The sequence below is a fragment of the Motacilla alba genome, chromosome 4, assembly GCF_015832195.1.
Source record: "Motacilla alba alba isolate MOTALB_02 chromosome 4, Motacilla_alba_V1.0_pri, whole genome shotgun sequence".
In the NCBI taxonomy this organism is placed as follows: Eukaryota; Metazoa; Chordata; class Aves; order Passeriformes; family Motacillidae; genus Motacilla; species Motacilla alba.
Window position 1 is genome coordinate 38,508,127 of NC_052019.1, and position 27,852 is coordinate 38,535,978.

At 37.4% G+C, this 27,852-nt stretch overlaps 1 protein-coding gene across 1 annotated transcript in view; it reads right to left on the reverse strand.

The window, feature by feature from the left end:
* Positions 1-2,694: 2,694 nt before the first annotated feature.
* CPE (carboxypeptidase E) overlaps positions 2,695-27,852 on the reverse strand; it is a 56,990-nt gene continuing 31,832 nt past the window's right edge. Inside the window, exons 2-9 of the mRNA XM_038135253.1 lie at positions 21,833-22,029; positions 19,887-20,054; positions 18,849-18,966; positions 17,653-17,835; positions 11,234-11,373; positions 9,050-9,149; positions 6,596-6,714; positions 2,695-5,406 (exon numbers count right to left, since the gene is read on the reverse strand). Coding sequence (XP_037991181.1) covers positions 5,308-5,406; positions 6,596-6,714; positions 9,050-9,149; positions 11,234-11,373; positions 17,653-17,835; positions 18,849-18,966; positions 19,887-20,054; positions 21,833-22,029 — 1,124 coding nt within the window. The 3' untranslated portion in view covers positions 2,695-5,307. The remainder of the gene's footprint in view (positions 5,407-6,595; positions 6,715-9,049; positions 9,150-11,233; positions 11,374-17,652; positions 17,836-18,848; positions 18,967-19,886; positions 20,055-21,832; positions 22,030-27,852) is intronic.

A 27,852-nucleotide genomic window follows, 5' to 3' on the forward strand; every position in this document is an offset into this window, starting at 1 on the left:
GGTCTTGGAACAAGTGATCCTTGAGCTTCTCAGGCTGGGCTAGTTTTTGACACACCCTGCAAGAGAACTGGAAGCAGCCAAGAAAAGCCACATGAGCGGATATTTAGTGAACTGAAGGGAGGGAAGTCAGACTGTAATTTTGTACTGTTCTTGGCAGCCAAGTCCTCTCTTGAGTGTGGTCCATAGTTTCTGAAATGTGTTTAATTTACCTTTTGTGCAAGGGGTGCTGGAATACGGAGGATGGATGTTGTTTCTACACCCTTGGATACCAGCACGTGCACCACTGCACGCTGCAGAGCTGATGTTCCGCTAAACTCATGAACTGGAATCGCCCATTGCAGCATGGTCTTGCAACACTGTGGACCCCTCTTTTGCTGCCATGCTACTGGAAGGTGAGATGTTCATCTAGCTCTTATTTTGTGTCTAAATTAGGGCCCTGATCACATTCTCATTGGGTGAATGTAACAAAAATGGCATCCAGATTTACCTTACCTTTCACTGAGCAGCAGTTCAAAGGCTTACATGAGCTGTAGGTTTCAACTGGTCCAGCTCACCTCCATGATTTCTACTTTGTGTCTCGCAATGAAACTTAAGTTCCATAACCAATTCTGCACATTGTGAAAGTAGACTTCATCTCTTGTTTATTATTTTGCATCTTTCTCCTAGAAAAGATGAAAACAACTACTGCTCATGCAGAATGAACAGCCCTTACAGCAGATAGTTCTGACTACTCAGATTCCAGACTTAAAGGTCTTGTAATAACAGGAACCTTTCCAGAGTAGCTTTACCTTAACACTGAAGACATGGGCATACTGCACTCCTAGAATCCCACAGCCACATAACCCTATCCAGCCTTTACTAAAGAATAATTAGAAAAAAAGGTCTGTAAAATCCACTTATTTCTCAACACCAGACTGCTTCCAGTGCATTTCCAGATGTCGAATTCCCTCTACATTCCCCATGCAGGAGCCAAATTCTTCAGCTTCTCTCTTTGACAATTTCCATTGTGCACAGGGATGTGTGATTACAAAAATCTGTAGTGGCTTAACTGAATATGAAAGGAGAACCAAGATAAAATAACATGGATTATTAACCATTAATTCAGGGAAAATGTAGCACTGTGATAAATGATGCCTAATCATGGATATGTTTAAGTCATTGCTGAAACAGAATGCCTGCGGCAGAGAGGTAAAATAAAGAAGGATGAAGGAAGATCAGCATTGTGAGGCCATTTAACTCAATATACTCCCATTATCACAGTTAATAAAAGCAAACAGCAGTTGTTTCTAAGTATCTCATTTTTATTCTGCTGATTCCAGTACTCGTTATACAGCTGAAAGCCTTGGTCTCTGGATGCGTAGGATTACATCAACTTCTCAGTTGTCATCCACTTCTCTCCCCAAAGCAGGCTTTAGAAACAAAAAACTTGAAGCAAGCTCACTTGAAACCCTCAAAGCCAGAAGGCAAACAAACCCACTGTTTTGGGGTTTTTAATGCCATGAATTTCAGAAAATCTCCTGAGTGCTTTTGTTTTCTGGGTTTAATTATCTAAGTCAGAAATAATGGAAGAGAGGCTGTGTCAATGGCCAAACCTATGAGCCAGTTTAACAAGCAGTAAATAAATTATTCATAGCAGACATAGCTCTACACAAACAGAAACATACACACGGAATAAAATACTTGCAAGGAGATGATCAGAACAAGTATTTTGCAAGATTCAGGAAGGTAGAAAGCAAGCACTGCAGTGGCATTTCTCTGTCCTGCATTTCCAGAGCTAACCACATGCAGGAAACAAGGCACTCCTCCAGTGGAGCAGGTTTACTGGGAAGCTCTGGATAGCTGCTCTAACTCAGAGAGGCTGTCATCAAACAGCTGCTATTCTACAGCCTCCACAAACATGAGTCAAACTAAACACAGACACGGGAGAAAATCAGCTCATTGGAACAGCCCCTTTTAACTTTAAATTCCAGCTCCTCGAAACCTATCTTCTCTGAAAGCTCTTCCTTTTCATGGCCTAGTTATTAAGTGTTCCTAAGACACCTGTTACAGCTGTTAAAAAAAAACTCAGAAAAATCTGGTAGCAATTCTTTCTAACCTACCATCTCGGTTTTAATTTACACTTTCATTATGTTATTAGCAGCTCAGGACTAGCCAAAGCTGTGTGAGAATTCACGTATATGGATGTGAACACCACAACCTAGCTGGCAAACACAATTCAGATGCAGAGATTTCATGTGACTGACTGCTATTTTTCTGTAATCCTGACCCCTGCAGTTATAAGGAATGTGTAGTACCACAGATATGCAAACATACTGCACAATGTGCGTTCTAATCCTAAGGATAATGTGGAAAAATATTTGTAAATACTGTAAGACAGACACACAGAAGTGTATGCCCTGTCCCCACCAACCCTGCATGCAGGCAGAGCATCTCATTAATGTCTCTTACTTGACTTGAAAGCCTCCATGGGAGAAGTGCTCAGAAAGACACATACTCCAAAAGGAGGATGTTCTGGCACGAAGTTAAGGGGCTGTGGATGGCTCTCAATGGGATATCACCACTAATCCTGGTCTCCTTTCTCTGTTCAAACAGCAAATTAACTGGCATACACACCCACTGAGGATGTTTATGGCATACTTTGCAGACATGCACGGCCAAAGAGGTCACATTTTGAACCTGCAAATTACTCACACGTTTTACATTTTAAATAAAACTGTAGATTTATTGTACAATAGTACAGCATGTGCCTTTTTAACCAAAAGCTCAGCATCACATAACACGTTATTCTTCCATTAAACATACACAGTCCTACAACACAGCTCAGCTCAGCATAATGAATTAATTTATTAAGAGTCATGGCTACGCTGTTCGTAAGGATGTTTACCTAGAGCAAGAACAGTGGCAGTGGTTCTGGTGCTGTAACATTTAATCACTTTTACCTTTTCTCAACACAGTAATAGCAAGCAGTCATCTAGAGCACAACAAACAGATCACTGAAGGGACACCACATTTAATTGCAAATGTATGAAACAGTAGACCAGGGGATCTCACAGACATCACACAGGTGTAGATTAGAAACCTGTTATGAGGTCACTTTGATGTAAGGTCTGCACTAACTATGCCACAGGAAGACTGGATGCATGACAGGCATCGTACCATGAAGAAGTGTCATTTGGATTGAAATTCTTAGGTTTGGAAGAGGCAGACCAGGGTGTTCTGTACAAATATACACTTGCCTTATTACATTAGTTTACACTCCTGTAGCCATTTGCCCATGTGACAGCAACATCTTGTTATAATTCATTTTTATACCATTTACTTCAACTTTACCTGGTTCAATTAAAAACAAGATCACTACTTACAGACACAGAATGCATTCTGTGCCACATCTTGGCCTTTCAAATTGTCACAGACATCCAAGCTGGTCCAACCAGGCATCCTTTATGTATGCTTTTGTGCACAGGTGCACAGGTGTTGTAACACCACAAGGTGTTATTAAGACACATTCAGGTAAGATTCTTTATTTGCCACTGGGGTTTTTCATTGCAATGGAGAATCAAAGCTCATCGCTATGTAATGACATATAGTAAGTAAATTTCCTCTGAAATTTGGAGTCAAACATCTACAACCCCAATGAGCTGCAGGTTACATCACAAACTCTTCATCAGAGAAAGTTTATGCTTTTTTATTGCTGTTCAGTTTACCATTGTGTGTCAAACCTTAAGCCTGTTCCTTAAAAGGATCAAGTGCCATTTTTATTAAAGAATTTCAAATTCTCAGAAAACAGTATTTGCAGTAAATTTTTTAATACCCAAAGGAGGTAAATTTGGATCCTGCACCTGAATATGTGATTTTTCACTTACAGCAGGAGTGTGATAGTCCACTCTTGATTGGTTCTGAACAAGCATCAGCTAAAATAATATGCTAATCAAAACACAGACAGTGGTATTAAAGAAACAGAGGAAGGAAATCTATATCAAATATCTGATCTTGAATTAAAATAGACTAGCAATATATGTAAGCTTTCAAACAGACGAGATCCTTAGCTTATCTAAAGTAGCATACCAGGAGTCACTTCCGAAGAATTACACCAAACTTGCACCTACTATGGTCCATGTGTATTCTCTGGCTCTGCAAATTTCACTCATCTTAGCCAAAATACTATAGCATGTTAAAAAAAAAATCAAAAAGGGACCAAAAAGAATTGTTTTAAATCAAGGTTGCTTTTGTATCACCTTAAACATTTTTCTGAAAATTTCACCACACTGAAAAAAATTTCACTTATCTGTCTTGTTTCTAGTTTTAGATAAGACTAGCCAGCAGAAGAAACAGAGCTTGAAACAAATCCATTTTTGACTTGCACCACTAAAAATACAATCTCAGTAGATTTCCAGTTCATTGTCTAAACTGTAATATTTTGATAGCCTTCAGGGAAAAGATGAACTCTTAGCTGATTATCTAGACATCACTGATACAAGTAAAGATTGTTGAAAAGGTAATTATTCAATTAAAACAGACTTCACCTGAAATTATTTTTTTCTTGCTGTAAAACAAACACAAGCAGCCTATAAATGAGATGCACTAGGTCTTCTTCTTCCACTCAGAATTTCTAATTTGTTTAACAAGTAATGAGAAATAATTCAAACCCGATCTTCAAACATTATCAACTGTTTAAGGAATAAAACTCTGCTTTTTCCTGAATTCATTCTATGCCATCTTTTATTAAAGAGTTTAAGCAGATTCTTTCTGCTTACTAAAATGAAGTCAGCTTGTGTTTCCTACATATTTAAATAGCTCCAACACCAGAGACATACAAAGTGTTATATTGAATTTTAATCTTTGTAAAACATTATTTCACCACACACTGTTATTATAAATCTTCTCAATAACATCCATTATAGAACTCAGTAAAGAGCACTGTCTACTACTATGCACTGTCAAATATTTCTGGCAGTATCGGTAATCGACTACAGCATATTTATTTTTTTAAATCAAGTGTTAACCTACGTATTCTGAACTTGCAAATAATACACAACAGATTTTACTGTCATATAGGCTGCATATTCATTCATTTTTTTCTGATTTTTATAGAAGAGTAAATTTTCTATAACAATATGAAAGAAAATTAATAACTTATCTACCTAGGAGGCTAGTAGTTATTTGTAATCATATTAATCAAAAGATGACTGAAAAATTCAAAGTTAATTATTGTGAAGTGCACAAAATCTAGAATATAGGGAGTTTCCACAGTACATTATACTAAGTCAACATATAATAGATTAAAAGCTGTAAAGCCAAAATCATCATTTAAAAATTTAGTGTTTCTGACATCATCTTCCACCATTCCATCAACTCTTCTTTTTCCTCTTCTTTTCTTTCAGACAATGACTCCAGCTCAAAATCAACCTGATTAAGAGAAACAATCAAAAACATCAGTAAGACTTAGAGATAGAGAATAGTTAGGCTTTTAAGAGTTATTTATTGAAAGAAGATGCTTAACACAAACATAGGGCTTAGAGAGGTACCTTCTGGTTCATGCTGGATTTATTCCAAAGTATCTCAAAGCTGATTTAAATATGTGCAATACTAGTATATCAGTACAGTAACTTATCAAAAAATACACACAGGTGAGCAAAATTTTCTAAAGAACCAGACATCTGTCCATTTGTATTTGACTTGACTAAAAATTTGAGAAAGTATGGGCCAATGAAATTAAAACTGAATAACAGCCAGCCACACAAATCATATGGCATATTATAAAAAATATCTTAAGCATATTGCCAACACAGATCACAGAATACTTTGAGTTGGAAGGGACCCACGAGGGTCATCAAGTCCAGCTCTTATGAGCTCCATTCTCTAACCAGCTGAGCTAATCTCAGCTAACACCTAGCACGGCAGATCCCCAGCATATCAAAACATGCATCCAATTTTACACCATCAAAAAGATCCAGAGAGCTTTTCCTAACACATGGCTCATCAATGTAGATACAATGCGCTAGTTTAGTATATCTTAATATGTGATTCACATTAGTGAAAAAGCATTTATTTTAAATACATTCACATGTGCTCAGAAAGTGAATTAAAAGTGCTTCTGAAACCTTAGACGCAGTCTAGGTCTTATTAACCTCACATACTGGATATCTATGCAAAGCAGTGGCTCATTGCTACCTTTCTGCACGGAGCTGGCCACTGGTTTCAACCTAAGCAGGTACTCATTTGACAAACTGAATTTAAAAAATGTCTAAATCAAAACCTCAACATGCCTTACTTTTTATGTTGTGCTGTTAAAATATATTCCATAATATTCTGATTGGCTATTCAGACATGTACCAATAACATGTTATCTCAATATTACCCTTCTCTGTGTCTTTTTATTATAAATAAGAATGTCAAGAGATTAAATGAGTTTACAGTGAGATTACTCAGTGGCTGGTGCATCAAGTGTTAGAAAAGTAATTTCCAGACTTTCTAAATTAACATGTTCTGGAATATTCTGAAAAATCACCTCCTGCTTACATATATGTCACAAAGGAAAAATGGACCTTTTAAATGTAAAATAGAGGAGAAATGAGCTCAAGTGGTGAGCACTTACCACAACGGCAGGGCTGAAGGGCACAGCCACTTTTTTAGTAATTGCTAGATAGCCTGGTGCTGAGGCCGTAACTTTGTAATTTCCAGGCACAAGCAATCTCCAGTAATCACCATCCTTGGCTGAAAAGAAGAAGAAAAGAACCCAAATAAATACGTATAAGACTAATTACACAGCTAAGAAGAAAGGCTCATATGTCAGTCTTTTATATTCCTGTCAGTGCTTACTTTTTGACTGCCTGAAAGGAGTCTTCCTTCTTTCTTTTTTACTTCAGTAAAAGCTGTGTGTGTGTATATATATATATATATATATATATATATATATATATATATATATATATGTATGTATGTATGTATATATAATATTTGCTTTCTTTCAGGTAATCAAAAAAATCTTAAATTTTGAAGTTGTGCTGGAGCCGTCATGAAAGATTATGCCTGCTGAGGCTGAAGGCTCTCAATCACACTGAAGAAAGGGAGATTATGGGACATGATTGCACTTTAAAAGTACCCCAGCCAATGTAAAGTCCCTGCTAAGTGTCTGAGACTCTGTTTGCAATGTGATACGGGTTTTTAGTTTTCCTCAGTATTCTGATAATCCGAGCATAAAAAAATTTTATTCTCATCAAATTTAAATAATTTTTTATCTTCCAGAAAAAGCTACAAATCATAATTTCCTAGAACATTGTACGTGTATCACCCTTGAAGCATCATTATCTACATGTTTCAGTATCCAGGCATAGTAAAGGGTTTTTCTTTGGTTCCGAGAAACAAAGAAATGGAAGCTTGATCAACTCAGGTCAAAGAAAGGCTCCTCCCATGCTGTTACTACAGTTTATATTTTCCAGTCACAGAATCAAAACTCATCATCATCTTCTCTAGAAATGACCCTATTGCATTTTCACAAAGACTCAGATCTTCCCTGAACCAGCAGTAGGCAATTATCGAATTTGTCACAGGCTAATAATCTGAATTTCTTGACCTCCAGAAAAGGTTGCAGAGCTATTCTGAAGTTCAGCTAGCAGTGCCATTTAGAAGATTTGGCCATACTCTTTGTACTAGCCCCTTAAATGCTTTTTTACAACATCTGCAGCTACACAGTGTACAAAAGGAAAAATTACTTAAATATGTGCTATTTGCATGGTCAAAAAATATCAGTAGTCAGTCCAGTTGTTCCCAGATTTTTCTCTTCATAAAACAGAATGGAAAAAAAAGATAATGCTGTAGAACTACAGCAACGATCTATTCTACTTTCTGTCACTGGAACGAAGCAGAATTTCAACTCATGAATAAAGAAGAAGGAGAAAAGCCAGAGAATATTTCTCCCTCGTTATGACTGTGCTAATATTCAAGTACTTGTTTTCATCCCTGTTTTGACAATATATGACTTTTAGTCTTATACACACAATGATGTGAAAAGATTTATAATTAGCTGCAGTTTTTGTATCATAGGAGCTCCTCTCTTTCAAATACCTCTTTGCACAGTTTTTATTATGCCTGACAATTTATTATAGTCTCTATACATTTTGCCTCCTTGTTTACAGTGACAGAAGGTAACTCATGTTTTCACAGACTGTTGTCCTGCTTGGCAGAAGTCCTGGTGGTCTCTTTGCAGGTATGTGCAAACACAAATCAGAGGTGACTGAATAGTCTACCAGTCCTGTTCCATAATATTCCGCATTTCTGTGACAGTATAGACATATCATTGAGAAAATGACCATAAAATAAGCTCATGCATAAAGCAGTGACATTTACTTATTGTTTTTCTAATTGGTATCTTTTGCAAATCAAACATGTCGTTCAGGATAGGAGAGCATAGGTGCACAGGGAAGGCTGAAAGTTGGCACACTGTGCAAGCTACCTTCTGAACTCACTGCTAGAACAAAGCACATCATCATTGAAGAGGAGACATGTCATTTTCTGTCAACACCAACCAACACAATGCTTTCATCTTTTAGAATCACCCTTCTGAAAAAACATCATGTAATTGTAAACAGCAGAGAGAATTTATCTTTGCTGAAGGAAGTTATGTAAATTGGAAATCTGTCAAGAATTTACATACCAAAAGGTATGACTGCATTGTGAAAAATAAAACAGTTTTGGACTAAAATTTAGCCTTCAAACTGAAGGCAGCACTGTTGACAGAGCTTTAAATCCTGTCAGAGCTGTGAAACACTATTTGCTTCACAAATCAGAAGACGGACTAGAGCATTAATAACCAAGAGGCACCCAAACCAATTTACATCAGAGACCCATGAAGTAAAAAAACCAGTCTCAGCTACTCTGAGAACAAAATAAAAGTGAAGGATTCATTAAGTCCTGCAGGCAACAAACTTCTCGAGGCACAACATACCATCCTGGTTTCAAACTTTTGTCCCCTTAAAGCTGCATTAAAAAGACATGAAACAGCTCCAGGTTGCTAAGCCAAGGAGAAGCACTGCTGAGGTACCACACTCACCTGATGTAACATCATGGCTTATCCCCTCCACAGAAATTGTAGCATTTGCTATTGGATTGCCTTGAAGATCTTTAACAAACCCCTTTACTCCTCGATGAATCTAAAATAAATAAGGTCACCAACAAATAGTAAATAAAAAATTCTTAAGAAAAGATGGCATTTTTTGGCAATGGAATATCTATTGATATATCTGACAAAGTATGTTATGAATCCCACAATCTACAGGCTGACCACTATCAATAATAAATACTAAATATCATAATGGAACAGGGAATGAAGAGGAAAAATAATTCAGCAGCTAGTTATAATAATATATCTGTTCAATGCAAGTAATTCTCAGAAATACACAGCAAGTCATAATACATGTAAACATTGACTTGCAAATCTTTGTCATATTGGGGATTAATGAATGCACAGAAAAGCTTTGAAAGAACAGCCTACAGAAACCTTTTTTTTTTTAAAGTCTCATCAACTGTAAGAATGTATGAGAACTGTAAGAATGTATAAGAACTGTAAGAGCTAATGATATTATTCCTTAAAGGTGAAGCATTAGCAAAGTAATTGCAGTCACTTGGACTTCAGTGGGCAATCCCCTCTGTGAGATGCTTCAGCTTTTTATTGCACACCCAAACATCCAGTTCTGTGAGCTGGGACCACAGAGAGTCACAACACTCCCTCCTGGACTGTGGGAGAAGGGCAGTGGTGGGGCATGTCCTTGCTCCTGCATGCTCCAGGTAACAGCCCCAGCAGTACCTACTCTGTCTGCTTCCACTACATTGAAATTAAAACACTGATATGATCTCAGAGTGCAGAGAGACCAGTCCTGCCAGTGTATCTTAAGCACAGCCTGAAAGCAAACTCCTCAGGAGCAAGACACTGAGGATCAACTGCCTTTTCACGTCCAGCAATAGGGAACTCTTGGTGCTGGAAATGAGGGGATGTTGGGAACCTCCGTGGAGATGCACTTCATTATGAGCCTGGAAACAAAGCAGCAAAGTACTGAGAAGTTCAGGCTTCTCTCAGATTCCGCATCCTTTGAAAAGGCTTGTGGATCTCGAGTTTTATTTTGAGGTATTGACATTTCCCTTTATGAATCTATATGGTGAATTCAGCTGCACCATAGTTCAGCTGACAGATTTAGTTCAGATTCCTGTAACATACACTCCGGGAGATGCCTTAGAAAAGCAGAAATTACATATCTGTACTGTCCCCAGCACTCCCAGGGGAGCGGGAGCATAGACCTGGTCATCTTATCCTGCAAGAAGATAAAAACCAATGCCAAACAGACCATCTGAACTTCAAGGATAAAGCCGGTAGCTCTGCAGGAGCAAAGGAAGTTGGCAAAATAGTATCTTATACATGAGCAATTTTGAAAATGCAGTGACAACATAGCTTTCCATGTGTCAGAGAAAATTAACCCCTGTGCAGAGGAGCTGAACAATTTGATATGGATTCCATAAAGAATGTAAAAACCTGCAGGACAAGCACAGCTTTCTCCTCAGCCTACAGACAGTGTTTTAACAGAACAGTATAACACTTCAAATACTCAAATATTTCAGATTTCTGGCTAACTGAAGCATTTCTGCATAATTAGGTCCTTAACAAAATGAATGTATTAATTGATGGGCTCTGCTTACAAAGTGTGTTTCTCATTTCACAATCTCAGGTGTGCAATGATATCAGATTTATTTGTAATTTTTAACTACAATATTCAGGTTTCAGAAATTCTCTATGGTCTAATCCAGAAGCCTAGGTTCCTGTACCTGCACAGAATGATCCATCCCACATCTGCAAATACACTGGAATATCTGCAGTGCAATCCATATCTCTGAGCTCACATACCAGCACTGAAGGAATCAATCACAGACTATGGAGATTTGGGTTTTTTTTTTTCATTGAGGAACCCAACACAAATAATTTAAATCAAATATCTGCAACAGTTTAAGCAGGATGAGAAGGATTCCATACTGTAAATTTATCCTTCTTCCTTCCACTCTTCCTGTTCCTTCTTCCTCTCTTCTTCCACTTATTTAGAAATATCACACAGAATTTACCACCACAGAGAAGAATAAGAATTAAAGCAACATCTGGATTAATATGATATTTTGAATTAGATGTTCACAAAGCAAAAACTTAAGAAGCTTTATGCACAATAGATGGTTTTGCCATCCTCTTCTCTGTTACCTGCTCAATGTAATTTATAAGAGAGTCCTTGTTGTCCTCCCAGTAGCCCTTCAGAGTTTCTTCAGGTGGGAATTTTTCACAGCTAAGCTCCACTGTGATTTCAAAACAGTTGCTGCTGAGGTAATTGAAATCCTGCATTCCTGCAATGCCAGAAAAGAGAGGCAGTGATGAATACATCATTTTGCATTACTCTGAAGTAAATAAGGAGGACATATGAAATGCTGGGTCTGTTAAGAAAATAACAGTTATAAATACAATTGATACAGCTCCACTCCATCTGCTTAATTTTGAATTCATAAACTTTAAATCAGAGAAACCAATAGGACAAATAATTCCAAAATACATTTTCTTCCCAAGGAAAGTTTAGAAAGGCCTCAATAAATAGGCTGTATAGTTCTACTTGATGCTGCATGTGACCTGTATACTTTTAGCTCCCATGTTTTTGGATAGCTGACATATAAATTACATTTTTTCTCTTTGGGAAATAAAATTATTTTAGATTACGGCTAAAATATTTCCATATCAAAAACAACCAAAAAAAATGCTCACCTGGTAGGCCAAGAAGAATGACAATTAATTATAAAGCAAATCAAACATAATAAAGTGACATTGAAAAAGAGATTTATAAAGATGGGTCAAAAATGTGTTGAGTTTTTTCTAAAAATAATGTTAATGTTTGACGTTAATAACATTTTGCATGGAAAACATTTCATTGTCAAGATTTTCTGCATAGATTTTAAATATTCTCCACCAAAAAATACAAAAGAAAACTTCCTATAAAATTTATTTATATGAAAATTTTTCCATGGATAGGGTTTTTCCCCTATCCCCTATTTTCAATGCCTCTGCAAAACCAATATTAGATAGCCTTTGAAAGAGAGAGTTGCATCACTATAAATGCAACTTTAATAACTGAAATTTTAAAACAGAAGTAGCATAGTGGCATCATCACTAAGAATAAAAACTTGATGGTGAATATTTATTCTTTTATATTTCTGAGCCCCCCCTCTTACTACATGGCTACTATATATACTATATATATACTTACTACATGGCTACTATATATACTATATATACTTACTACATGGCTACTACTACATTGGCTATTTGCTTAAATTGGTCAACCAAAATTGAAGGGGGTTTCCAGTTTTGTAACTGGATTAACCAGCTGGAGAGGAACAGTGGCTGTCCCCAGGAGGGTTATAAATATACACTCTGAAAAAACTGATGTAGGACTATCCCCCCCACCCCCCCCCACCCCAGTCTTTCTAACTAGTCAGTGGATTCCCAAATGGAGGCCTGAAAAGAAAATGACCGTCAAGCCTTTTGAGCAGCCCCATGGAGGTCACTAAGGGATTTGGAAGTGTTTCTAGGACAGCTAATTGATGCAGCTCTGTGCTCCCCCATACAAGCTACACACGAGACCTGAGGCACTTTACTAAGCACCAGTGTCGGTCACGGGTCCATAACTGCCCAGAGAGCTGGTGTCACATCCCAAAGAGAGCCCCAAGGATGGCAAACAGACTGAGTCAGGTGGGATTCTGCCAGCACACTAAGGCGAAGAGGCTCTTTTCTGCCAACCAGGCAACAAGACTCCCAATTACTGACAGGCACAGGGATTTTTTTGATTGCTAAAAGAACCTTTTTTATTTCTAAACATTTTTCTTTTTTTTTTCTTTTTTTTTTCTTTTTTTTTTCTTTTTTTTATTAAAATGAGGACACAGAAGGCAAAGGCTCCTGAGACGGATGGCTCTGATGTTCCAGCAGGCAGAACTCTTAGATGGACCATTCAGAAATACACAGCAAGAGAGCAGTGGAGTCATGAGTAAAATCCTGACAGCAGTGCTGACTATCTGTTCTGGACACTAGATAATGCTGCTTTTGTTGACTTTTGTACTTCTTCTAAAAAAAAGAAAGAATACATGAAGAGGGGAACAGGGAGCCGAAGGGCACAATGTAATTTTACTGTAGTGACAGTAATTCTAGACCATTACTGTTCCAATTCTCAGAAAATTTCTCTTTCCTCCCTAAGAATTACTCAGGGATGCCCTAGTTTCTCAAGAACACAAAAAAGAAGCAAGATATTTTCCAGTTTTGTGCACAATGTCCATATCCTATAGCTTGTTTCCCAGGGCCTGGCCTTGTCCAAGGTTTATGTGTTGCTCCTGAAAAAATTCTTTTTCTGTATTTCTGGGACAGAGAATGGGATGAAGCTGGCCAAGACCCAAACTACAGCCTACCACACATGTAATCTGGAGTGCACTGGGCTGTGCACTCTTTACCTCCCTGTTCACAATGGTCATTGAATTACACAAGAAACCAAAAAATTTCTAAAGATTTATTGAATACTGCAGCAACTTTGCTGCCCTTGGTCAAGCCCTTGAAGTGCCTTACCTGTGGCATCACATGCATGCACATCTTCATGCTCCCAAAGCCTCTCACTGTGACAAAGTGTAGCCCTAACTTTCTCACACTTTAACAGGAACTGCTCTCTGAAGATCAGAAAGGCTTAGATACCTCAGATATAACTGAGATTCAGCAATGAATGCCCTTTATTGCTGACCACGAGTAGGACTTTGAAACTGGGAACACAAAAACTCCTGTTACACTACTCCAGTGGCTGAAGGACTATAGTGTCTTTATCTTACTGCTTACAAAAGTAAGCTTAGAATATGGGGAAAAAACAAATTTCTTCAGGTTTTAATAAAGGAACACCAAGCTTCATAAATAAAAGTGGAACGCAGGGTTTGCCCCTGGCATCCCGGCATCAGAATTACTTAAGACTTCGAACTGCAAGCTACAGCACTAAGTTAGCTCAGCTTCTTCACATAGAAAAGACAGTAACCTTTAGCAGGACAGGATGTACTTGAATGGGGAGAACATGAATGCCTCCTACATTAGCGTTTAGTGAAATCCTAAAAAAAACCTAACACTGCTTCCAAAACTGGTAATCCAAGTTAGGAATTAGTAGAGTGCCAAGGGTGATTTGAGAGAATCTGAAAATTAAAAAGACACTTAAACAATAGCCAAATAGTACAGCAAAGTAAGCTGCTTTGAAAAGCTATTTTTGTAATGACATGAATCTGATTAGACTCAGGTGACTCTGTAATGACAGAAAAAGCAGAGCAGGCATGTGGCTAGGTAGTAATTGATTACCATCTGTTCTTCTCATTTATGATTCCAAATAGGTACTCCACACAAAAGGTACGTTAAAAAGTCATTAAGGATGTTGAAAAGTTATACAGTCAGCAGCCAAGGAAATGCCAAAAATTAAAGCTGTTTGTGCAAATTTAGTTTGACTTTGTTATGCATGAGTGAAATCATTAATTACATGCTGATAGAGAGAAGGCCTCCAGTAAAAACATCATGGTTTTTGTGTACAAACTTGTTTCTCCCCAGAGTCTGATGGCTAAAAGAGCCTTTCCTGAACACAGAGGAATGACCTCTTTGCCTTGCTGTCTCTGAAAATCCTACAGGGATCAGCTGATTACAGATCACAACTACTACAAGTGTAACAGCATCATGGCCTCAGACTTAGCACAAAGGTGCTTTTGGGGGGAAACTTTTCCCTGTACCCCTGCTCTGCAGAAGAAAGTAACTACCAAACAGTAATGTTGAGAAAAACCTCAGAGAAACTGTAATTAAGAGAGAGAAGAAAAAGTCATATATTCCTCTACATCATCCACCCTCTCCACCCAAAAAGCCAGAAAGGGGAATTGCCACCTTGCACAAGGTTGGTGAGGAAATCCTGAGGTCAGACAAAAGGGAAGGACAGAGTATGAATGCAATGGAGCGTTCCTCCTTACTGCCAGTTAGAGCAAAGGACTATTACCAGATGTCCCTGCCACAGATGTTCAGCCTTCCTACAGAAAGAATCCAGGTATTCAGAAAGCCATGAAAAGCAACCCAGAGTCACATGAGAGCCATCCATACACCACCCCTGCAGACCGAGATCCAGTGAAGATGGCTGCTGGCCCACCTGTCTTTTACAGAAGGTGCAAGTCCCTGAGGATCAATTATATGGGCAAAGAATTGATGTTGCACAACTGGGGCACCATAGTAAGCTCTGTAGGGTAACAGCACCTAAAGTAATTCATTAGAATGAAGTATCATTCCTACTGTCAAAGGCAGAACCTAGGAGATGGCCAGGAAAAGAAACAGAAAATGGGCAGGAGTGGATACTGGAGCTGTGTTCAGTGCAGAAAGGAATCTTTAGTAGAAGAGTGAGAAAGGAAGAAAAAAGGGGAAAGTGGGGGACAAAAGTCCAAAGGAACCCAAGGGTGCAAAGGTAGGGAAATACCACCTTAGCTCCAACAGGAGCAGATGCAATGGAGACAAGGCCTTCAGTGCTTCTTTTGATATATTCCTAACTCTGGTAAGGATGTACATTGGAATACTTTCCCTAAAGCAACATAAATGGCATTTCAACAGTTTATGCTGCTGCTAACTTTGAGCTTATTACCCTATGGACAGCAAAAGATCACTGATCCCATCAATAACTTAATTGCCACATTTTGGTTTTCAGATGGAACTTTTCGTATTACAATTTCCCAGAAAATTTTCACTTGAACTGAGCAGTGTTAAGTCATTTTCCCCAGTACTAGACATAGAAAGAGCAGAACTGTTCTCACTGAATTATATTTGTTTTTTTAAGTCAGCAAACATTACCACAGAGGTTTTGTTCTAAAGTCATAACTTGCCAGCTGATTTCTACACTTGAAAAAAAACCCCTAACCAATAACAGATTCAATCTGCATGGTCAAAAGTATATTGTTGTCTCTCTATTTTTTATTAGCTGCACCATATTAGGATGACAGATCCTGCTTAGCACTAGGTTTCGTGCCTATTAACAAATGTCTGTCTATACAAATATGATAAAAAGAAAGGCCTCACTTGGGGAATTAGCAGTCGAACTTAAAATAAGATCCAAAAAGAGGAAATCAAACTCTCCAAAAACTTTTTCCAATGGAAAAATGTGTCTTAGCCACATGCTGTTTAATCAGAATCAAAGCATTTCATCAAAACAATGGAAAAACTGCTTTTCATAGCCTTTTCTTAAGGAAAAATAAGCTGAAGTTAAATATATACACATTTTTATAGTTAATATTTAATATTTCAGTGAGATAAATTTTATGAATTGAAACAATTTTTAACTATTAAACTTTACAATATTTTGTTTATATTAATTTTTTTTCAGATTTTGCACACTTTAGTTTTCAAGGGTGTTGTAATGGTTCCAACCAATTCAAAGTTTGAAAAGCCTCACACAAAAAAATATTTTGGGGTTTTGGTTACATTCAGAAATGTCAATATTTTACTTCATACTCAACCCCTGGTGATCACTGGCTGTGTGAGCACTACCAGTTGTTGTTCGGTTTCTAATTTCTTCACAGGAGCTTAAATATTTCCTTCTTTTAGTACCACCTCTACAGTAAGAGAAGCAGAGTTAGACTACCACTTAGGCTGTCTAATGCTTGGAGAGTTAAAAATTTAAAATTAATTCAGAGACTGTAATTGAATATCAAGAGAAAAGCAAAGAATAAAACAGTTATGTGTGTTCAAAGTTATCCAGCATAAATCAACAAAGCCAAAGCACAGGCAAATCACTCCAACACAAGCTGGCTCAGAAATCTTCAGCTCAGTTTTCATTCCAAGTTTAGCAGAGGCACAACACTCTAAGATTTTGATATCCTAAGACCTGTTTGGCTCAGTTTACAAAGATATCAAAATTCTTAATAGAAAGGAATGAAATGTCTCATTTGAATTAAATGTCTCATTTCAGCCTCCTCTTCTGGACTTCTGGAAAATTAATCTGGACATGCCTGTAATAGCTCTGCTGCTCCTCTTAGCACAGAAGGCTCTACCAAAGTCTTGGGAAACAGCACCTGGGCAGGAATCAGGCACTAACCAAGCCACACAGTATGGAGATACAAATGCAAGTATCTTCATGGCTGGTTTTGTTCCCGTTAAAATCCAAGGCCAGACTCCCATTTCCTATAACACTGCAAAAGCAGGCAACCAGGCTTCCCTGCTTCCTTCAGCTTGGATGCCTTCATTATTGAGGTTCAAATGAGCCATCAGCAGCCTGCTCTATTGAGGGTTTGTCAGGGAATTTTTCACTCTTTTCTTAACCCCTCCTCCCCAAAAAAAACTCTCTTAATATTTCACAATAGCAGGATAGAACTATTAAATTTGCAGTGACCTGGAGCCTGAAGAAACACTGTAGAAAAAGCAATAAAAAGGACTATTTAAATAGTTATCACAGTGAGCTTTATCAGACTTTATATATGTATTGTGGTGAGCGATCAGCCTTTGATTTAGCTTCAACCAGACCAAAAGCTGTGGATAACATAACACAACCATAACTCAACCATAGCCATAATGTAGCCAGTGACACAGACTCCCACGGGGTGGCTCACCTCCTGGGACACTGTACCACGCACCACCATTAGTTGTTCCATCCACAAAGCTGCTGTCATCATCATTTTTACGACACGGTGCTCTGTTCGGATCAGACATAGCAGGGTTAAAAGAAGAATAACTGCGAGCCAGGCTTTGAAAAATAGCATCATCAGGGCAGGAGCTGTACTCATGAGCGCTGCCTAGGGAGGAAAAAAATCCCAGAACAAGGATTGTTAAAAGGGCAGTCATAGTGACTAGGCTTACAACACAATCACTACACAGCCAAACTGTGCCTGAAAATACTATGTACACAGGTAAGTGTCCTACAGCATCACAAGTTAATATGGCATTATCTTTTTAACATTAAGATTTCCCCATTGCTCCAGCAACTGTTGCCCTATCATTGAAGTGGCTAATTACAACAGTCTCAATATTTATAAAAATGCTACTTTAAAAGTGCACCACAAAACCTAAACTATTCCAGGCTTTAGATATTTTTTAGAAGAACAGAGTTCAAAAGCACAGATTTCTCCCTAAAGAGTTTTATAGTTGGATATTAGAAGGATTTGCAATTAAACCGTGATAAAGTCAGTTGAAAGAAGAGAATCACAAACAATATAATTTAATGAAACTTCAACCATATGTTCATCCCATAGTAGCAGAAAAAAAAACGAACTAATATTGCTGTATACTTTATGATTATATCTATGCCACAATGTGATCCTTTTTATAAGGCACCAATACTGAAAACATCAACAGTGATAGTTGCTTCTGTCAGCACCCTACTGCTTTCAGAAATTCATTTATTACAGGTGCAAGAAACCTTAACCCAGATACATCTTTCTCACTTCATTTAAACAGGGTACAAACAGCCCCAGCTAATTTAAGAGCTAAGTTGCCTTGATTAATGTATCTGAGGGACAGTGATTCCCTGAGGCATTACATCATTTTTGTACTGAAACAAACTATCATCTTCAAAACTAGAAAATATGCCATACAGTGACTAGCTTTAATCACATGATTAGCATAATAAGTCATTACAATACAATGGCTATAAATAACATTCAGAATTTTTTTTCAATTTTCATATGGTTTTGCAGTGTTTTATGGTTTTGTTTGCAAGGTTTATAAAGTGGATCTTAGCTACCAGTGAAATAAGTACAGAACAAAATTTCTATCTCCTACTATTTCATGTTAACTTCTATTTACATACCACTCCGAGTCTCATCATAAGGATAGTTTGCAACAAGATCTCCTCCATGAAGATTGGCAGAGAGCACAAAGGGAATATCCATAATCCAGTGAATGACACCTTTTGTTTCAGGAGCAAGCTACAACAAAATAGCATTACCAGCAGTTACAAATCGATAATCCAATGTAGAAACAATCAATTAAATACAGTGGGCTTAATTATTACCAGATACACTGTGCAAAACAGTTAAGTGAACAGCAATTTTATTCTGGCTTCAGAGAAAATTAAATCAGTCCTTACGTTAGATTTATAATTATATTAAGTGGATTAATACGAGTCCAAAACTGGTGTCAGCTATCTCAGAATAAGACCACAAAAAAGCAATCTCAGTCTTTTACTTCTTCCCATTACGAATTAAAAGGCCTACCCAATTTTAAACAAAGGAATATAAAATAATTTTTTTAAATGTTGGTGCAGTCTTTTCTCTACATGGAATGTAAAATTACTTTATCAATATTTTGAATTTTAAGCCAGAACACAGCTATTAAGGCCACAGTCCTATGTGACTGCAGTCGCAACACTCCATTTCTAGAACTTCCTCTGGGGGTAAACACAAGAAGATAAAAATCCCTCCAGATATACAGCTGCATATTAAAGGCTTAAACTTAACAAAAATGGATGTGTTACATGTGAGAATAGCTATGTGACTAGCAATATAATTAAGCATAATACACAAGTGAATTTCTGGCAATTGTAAGAATGCAGAATATTTGGAAAATCAGCTCAAAATCAAGAGAGAAGGCTATAAAAATTATTAGATATCTTTTGACTGAGGAATTGTCTAAGGATTAAGATGGATCAAGAGTTTACTACAGCAATCAATTTTGAGGAAACAAATCAAGAAGCATCAGATGGCTAAATTTAACAAAAGGAACAAAATATTCAGAGCAACATGAACAATAAAGACCATACACAGAGCTCTTAGGGGTCACTGCTGTTTGCTCACATAAAAGGGAAGAGATGGGCATGTCAGTGACCCAACATTCAGCCCCGACTTACCTTGGGATTCTGGTCCACAGCTTTTTTCATGTTCTTCAGGAGATGGTTGTTCGGGCCACCTTCTTTCTCATTAACATAAACTATTCTATCAAGATCGGGAAAATTTCGGTTTAGATCTATCCCTTGGGCATTGCTTCGACCAACAAACCAGTCTTTAAGCTCACCAGGCTAAATGAGGAAAGGGAACACAAAGAGAAGGGAGATGAGTAGATTCAGAAGATTACATATCAAGCTTTATATGGGTATGTTTACTTCCCATGTGCTTGAGAATAAGGGATCATGTGGGAGAAAAAAACTCCTGAGGCACCAAGAGCTGAGTCAATCACCCCTATTCCTTCCTAGAACTCTGTGGGGACAAAACCAACCCCTATTTCAATGAAGGTCTTGCAGGACAGGCTTATTGTCATATGGCACACTTGGACTAAGGATGAGTAAAATTACCAGCAGTATCAGATTTTTCAGTGCCAGTGCTGTCTCCCCCCAAGATATGGCTTTTCCCCATTGCCTCACACCCTGACTGTGAATTACAGATCTCATTGTAGTGAGACTCACAGCACCTGTAGGCTTATCTGGAAGCCAAAGGAAAGTTTGCATTTGTTTCAAGTCCCTCTAAATAACTTCCAGGGTAAAGAAGAACCTTAATCTTTACTTGAATCTTTTATTGTGTCAGGCAGCCTTGTTCACTGAAATAATAGCCATGAGAATTTTTGCAAAATTATTTCTTTAAACTGATTTTCTAAAGTAAGTTTTGTATTTCATTAAGGAAATACCTTCAGAATGCATGGTTTTCCCTAGCCTCTCTCTGTAAGCTTTCAGTACTCCTTAATGTAGGTGAAGTTTGGTTACTGATTTTAATCTTGGGGTATACTGAATCTACTGTCACACTCTGTGTACAGGAGCAAGATATTTTAAATTAGAACAGCAGTTCTAAATCGAGTCTTATGATATTTAAATTTTAATCATATTAAAATTTTAAGGCAACCATATAAAAGCAGGTGTACTTTGACTAAGGAGCAAGAGTTTCAGATAATATTCTGAACCCTTAGAGAGAGAGAGATTTCAAAGCAGCAAAATGCCACACCAATCTCAGGACAGCTTCTGCTTCACTGCCACGAGAGGGAGATGTACGACCGAATATAAAGAGTCTGTGCACATTTTTAAAGACTTCATGAGAATCAGTTTAATAAAGATCTTAATAAGGTTTGACTTATTTAATCATAAACAAAGAAATTGAGGACTTTCAACATTTCAATATTAATTTAAAAAATAAATATACTTTGTAAGCAAGGAAATTCTTATTTTTGTTTATAACAAAATACACACCAGAATCTGTATAACAGGGTTAGTATTTGACTTCCATTTGCTAATTATGCATTAATATATTATATCTTTATTGAATGAGTCATCACCCTAAAATGCATACTAAATTTTCTTGACTAATACTTTAATTAAAGTACTTCATGCATGAAATTAAGAATCAAAGTTACTAATATTAATAAGATGGCTCATAATGCTTGTTGTTTTGGGACCAAGCTCTGTTGAACGTGAATAAATTTTTAAAGTGTATTTGCATGGGAATATCCCTAAAGAAAACAAACTTTCACTTTTCTAGAAGTTTTGAAACATCATTTATTACTAGTTTAGGAAGTTACGTCTTTAAGAAGCAGTTCAATCAGTGAACTTAGTGAAAGAATATGCATGAAACATAAACATAATTATATTTTAAAATCACAGGAGAGAAAGCTACTTGTTGAAAAGTCAAGCATAAAATCCTCCTTGTTAAACATAACAAGCCTACTGAACTATTAGGAAATGCTTTGGTTTTGTTGTTCCATCCAACAATTGCCACCAGGAGTCCATGTATCTGTAAAACTGTTAGTCCAACAGCCATTATGATAAAGCTGACAGACACTGAGAGCTATTCTTATACACACAGCCTTACAAACCTGGGATGCGGCCTTCTCAAAGCCATCTGGGTTCAAAGATGGCATGATATGGATACGTGTGCTATGGATCAAGTTGATAATAGTATCATTTCCTTTCTGGTATTCATTACACAAGTACTGCGCCAGGAAGATGAGTAACTCCCTTCCAACAGCTTCATTCCCATGCATATTCCCAACATATTTAAATTCTGGCTCTCCTGCAAGAAAAAGAAGAACATGTCTTAGAACACATATAAAAATCACCCACGGATCAGATCACACAGCACACCTGAGATGTGGGTATGACTATTACTACAACTGGGCATGATATCCCCAGGAAGCTTCAAACCTCCTTCAGAAAAAGGAATTGAGGGCTTTTGCTAAACTCTGGCTTAACAAATGCTAATTAATATTCAGTTGCTTGTCAAATGCAGAGTGAGAAGAACCGAGGACAACACAGTGTGCCAAAGTAAATGTTAAGCACCAACGCTAACATTACTACTGTTGAGATCTAATGCAGTTGATGCATCAATACTACAAAAGTGTGTCTTGAATACCTAGTTTTAAAATATAAAAACTGGCACTAACAGAGCTTCTTATCTTAACTGCTCTCTCCAAGATTAGGTAAAGTTTATTCTATTACACATGCATTAAACTGCAATTCTTTCATGAAAGCAAGGCCATGACCAGCTGTTGATCAGTGATCGAAAAATCTTACTCAGCAGGTGTTTTGGATATTCAGCTCAGACTTTATGGGCCAAGTGCAACAACATAACTCACAAAATCAACAATTTCCATTTAACATTCTAATAAACAGAATTAACGACATGCTTAAATATTCCATATATACAATCTATATTCAATGCTTATATGTATATTTAATGTAAATTATATATATATAACCATACAATATGCATATTAAATGTGTAACATATATATATGTTGTACAACATAAAGACTGTGTAACAAATAGATATTCTCTGTATTAAAAAGCCATCCAATATTCCCAACTGCTAAATAGTCTCATTCTCATGACCATGGACATGAAAACCACGCTGCATATGTCTTATGGAGCAGTAAAGAATTTGCCTTTTAAGAGACAACATTTGGGCTCTCATTCCAGAGAGGTTTTACTGTACATATAAATAACTAAATCGAGATCAAGAGGGATGTCCTGGCACTAAAATAAAGAATATGTTATTTTCTAGGCTGAAGCTCCTTTTCCCTTATGCTTTTCATTTTGAAATGTAGTTCTGTTGTAACTGCTTTAATCAGGCATTCAGTTAATTGTAGGCTCTGGATAGTCTTCAACCACAGCTTGTGATAGCCTTTAGCACTATTAAAGGGGCAAATTCAACCCAGGAAAAATGTTACACAAACAAGACCTAAGTAATTGCTAATCAAGCATTCAGCCATATCCACTTACAACCCTTCAGTCTGTGTTTGTTAACCTTAATCCAGTGATAAGGTGCTAGCACACACAGTGCTATTAATACCATGGCTTCCTTTCCTTCCACCTAAGTTGGTTTTATAAATATGGATTAATCTCTGAAATGTTTTGCTAGACAGGTTTAAAAGTTCCTAATTTGAGTGAAACAGTTTCACTTTATTTGACAGTCAGAATGCCATTTCTGTGACTAAACCCCTCCATTTCCTCTTTTGGCACTGAGATCCTATTTACTGTTTCTTTCTATCTGCTAATACCAGGGAATGCAAGAGGTTTAATCAACAAGAGTACTCAGACCACGCAATCAACCTGATCCCATAAAACAGATGGATACTGTATAATGAAATATGCAGCACTGCACATCACATGTAGTCAGGACACTCACATGCATGTACACTGGCATGTTACTTATGAGGAAAATGGTTCACAAGATAACAGGCAAAATTTTTACTCCCCTAAATATGAACACAGCTGCATTCTGCACCTGTGCTTTTTTCTAGGACATACCTAAGGAAGCCTGAAGGAGAAACACTTTCTTCTGATCCCCAGACCTGTGAATTAATCCCTCACCTTTCTTACCCAGGTGAATTTTACAGGCCTGGTTCAAATGAGTGAAGAGAAATATATGTTTCCTATAGGGTATTACTTGGCCTTCCCCCACAGCAATGGTTAACAGTGTTTGCAAGGGTTCATGGAAACAGTCAGGGTCCAAAGTGAGCCAAGAGTACAGCTTTGTATCTTCAGTAGTAATGACCCATCCCAAATAAGCCAGGAAGAGGTATCAAGTCACTGGAAATATAGCAAGTGTTTCCTATGAAAAGCGATTGAAGAGGTCAACCCCATTTTCCTTAGGTCAAACATACCAATCATCATGTCACAGAGGGCTTGGGCAGGAGAAGAGTACTTCCCAACACCACAAACAAGGGACTGATTTTCAGTGAAAGGAAGCAATGACAGTTTCTGGAGTGATAAAGAAGAATTACACAACTCATAACACAAAATGTGAATCCAGTACTCAGGGAATCCTCTTAGCACTGAGGTGTCAGCCCAACTCATAAGTTTTGCTTGCAAATCAAGAGTTAAAGATTAGCTGAAGTATCAAAAAGCAAACATAAAAAGAATGAAAAGGAAAAGATAACAGAAACCTGAATAACAGCTCTGCTTCAAAATGTAAATTCTGTATTTACTTTTTATCTCCCTTGGGCATTTTCTTATCCCTGTCTCTGAAGTAAAGAAACCCACCTCCCATCCATCCTCTGGCTGCAGAGAACAAGGATGCCTGGTCCACACCTGTCCACACCTTTGTCAGCTCCCAGCCCAAGCACTTTCTTAATTCTAGGCACAGCAACCAAATAAATACTGGGTTTCTTCTCAATACAAGTAGTGAATGTCATACTGTATCCAAAAATCTTAGGAAAACTCATTCACTTCATCAGTGCAATGCAGCCAGCATTCCACACCCACTACTGCACCAGAAAGAACCAGCTGCTGCTGCTGCTCCTCCACTGCATGGGCTAACAGACACCTCAAAAGCCACGGGTGCCAGCAATCAGGTCATTCAACCTTAGCACTTTATGGCTTCCCTGGTCTAGTCATAGAGTGTGTCCTGCCACACCATTTCCACAAGGTTCAGCCTTCTCTGGAAAACAGCCCAGCCCGTGGAGAAAACAGCCTCTGGGTCACCTGTTGCCAGCACGCTACTTAGCTAGAGGAAGAGCTGCTCTTCCCATTAATCCTTCATGAGTCATTTAATGCAGACCTTAATCACCCTTTGTAAGGTTCCATAACTGCAATTGCCTCAAAGAATTTTTAATTTTTTTTAATTAAAAGACTATGTAAGTGTCAATTTGACGAAGAACTTTTAAACAGTGTCTTCAAACCAGTAGAAAAACTTATCTGCCACTGCAGAACTGGAAGTGACTTTAAAGAAGCAGCAGCTTGAAGAAATAATAACTGCCTTCTCTCATTTCTTTGATCCCCCACAGAAAAAAGTAAGATTGTTTTCATGGATTCCCAGTGTCTAAGATAAAATAAACACAAAGGAACATTTACATTACACAAAGGAACATTTACATTGTCTGAATATTTTAAATTCTTCTCTAATGAATTTTATTAATTTTCTGATGATATATCTTGACAAACTATAGCCTGTCATTCACAGCAGCAAAAGTATATGTTGCAAACAATGTTTGGCATTTATAAATGCTTACACCTCATTTCAGCTCAGAGCTAATTTCAGATACAGAGATTTGTGATAAGGAATGAATGAATGAATGAATTCTATTAAATGCAGCAGTCAGGTTTGTAAATATCTTAGCAATTCTGGTGAAACCTAAGCCATCACATCATTATGGCTCTCAGAAGGCTTTTACATCCCTCTTAGACTATGTGTGGTACACTCATTACAACCTGATGAACAATTGAGGAAAAAAGTATTTTAAAATGTTGTGCTTTTCTGATGCCTGGCAAACATTGGGAATGTCACCATTCGCTTCTGCAGTTACTGTCAGCAAAGGTATTCCAGTTTCCTAGGAATAAGAAACATCCTTGTACATCATTAATGCTAGACAGGTCATCCAATTAACAGTGACCAACCACTGCCATTTTCAGGTCAGGCTGTATTTGTACAGTAAAGACAGTAATTTTCTAAAACATAGGGACAAAAAATTTACCACCTACTAATTATATACCCTATGAGTCAAGGCAGCATCATGCCACTAGCCATGGTCTAATGTCAAGCAGTGAGCCTTAAAATGTACAGTATTTCACTTGTGAAACTGAAAGCCATATGGGAGAAAAACAATTAAGTCCCAGGAAGTTTAAGTGCTTAAGGAATTTTTTGCAAACCAGCCTCAAATATCCTTAAAAATTTAAGTCCTTCTGCTGTCCCGTATTTCTTATGGAAAAGCCAACAACATCCCTGAAATAACAAATTTAGTGTTTCTGATTACTTACAGTTGCTTGCCACTTTCCATATGGCAACCAGAAAACGTCTCTCATAGATAAATGGCAGAAAAACTCTCAGAACCTCACTGGCAAGAAATTCATTCATTAAATGTAATTGAAGACTTTTTTACACTCCAAATTTTTATTAGCATTTCAAAGAGAAAAAAATTATCTGGAGATCAACTACATGGAAAACCAAAGATTATAAAATGGGTTTCTCCTTCAAATATGAAAAAAGCAAGTAAAAGAATAAAAGCAAGTAAAAGAATAAATGAAGATGCAAGATAGAAAAGTAAACAAATTAGAAAATTTATATTTTGAATACCCTGTAAAATAAATGTCCTGAATCTGCCTCATAACAGCATTTCAGTGGAAATGTCAATCTCCACAATTTGTGGAGAAAATGGCATTGAAAGACAGAGCCACAACGCAGTATTAGTTTCTAAATCACTGGATAGGCCTTATGTAAATTTAGGACAACATTTACTAAGGTGGTAGCATCGGTCTAACCTTGCTAAACAAGACACTACTGCAAGTTTCACAGGTGGCTTACATGAAAACAGAAACAGATCAACAGTCAACACCAAAGATTTCTGAAAAAACTAGTATTTCCCTTTCTTGCCACTTGCTGTTGGAAAAGACACTGGAAGAAAACAAGATGAAAAGAAATTCAAGGATCTTTTGGTAACCTCTTGCTTTAAGAAAATCACATGAACTTTTAACAGCTACGACTTAAAATCAGTTTCAAGCTCTTTCTGGAAATTTTCATAATTACTTGAACACTACTGCTTAAAATCAAAGTTAACAATAAATTCTGTTCAACAGATTAAACTTGGAGTGAAAGCTCACAAGCAGCAGCTGTTTCTGCTGGCCTTGACATGAAAATTAAGATGCAATCTCCATTCTACTGAGTACAAAGCCTGTGAGCTGGGCTTCAAACTAGGATCTTCCATGTCCTTGCATTAGAAATTAAATTCTCCAGACAGATTACCTCATGCCCAAGACAGCTATTTCCACCACATAAGTTCTGGATGACTCAGTGCTTTCTCCAGGTTTCCAACATCCCACTCTCACCCCGGCAGCTCCAGGACTTGGCACAGCCTCCCGCAAAAAGTGGGCAAAGCATCTGCTCAGCTCCTGCAGTCCCCTCCTACAGCTCTTTGCTGGCACATCCCTGTGATCTTTCCACAATATGCTGCACTTGCACTGAAGTGTTGCACAATGTAGCACTGCATCCAGCCTTGTGGGAAAAGCCCACCTGCTTTACCACAGAATACAACAATTTTTGCCTACTAGATTGGTGTTACAGGGCACAAACTGATGGTTCTGTCCAATACAGGTGGTGATGATTCTTTAAATCATAACAAATCACTTGTAAAGCAAAACAAGTTTATTTATTTAATCAAACATTTTTAACTTAGTAAGAAACACTGAAATGTGATATGCAAAACCCCCTCATTTTGTGTAAATGTGTTAAACAGGCCTCTCAAGTTCAAAGCAGATTTTAAAAACCATCAGATCTTTAGAAGCAACAAATAACCTTCTACATATATATCTGGATTAGCCAAGTTAGTTTTATAACAGATTGCATTTCTACTGCCTTAAGAAAACTAAATAGGACTTTGCATTTACAGAATTCCTTAGTGTT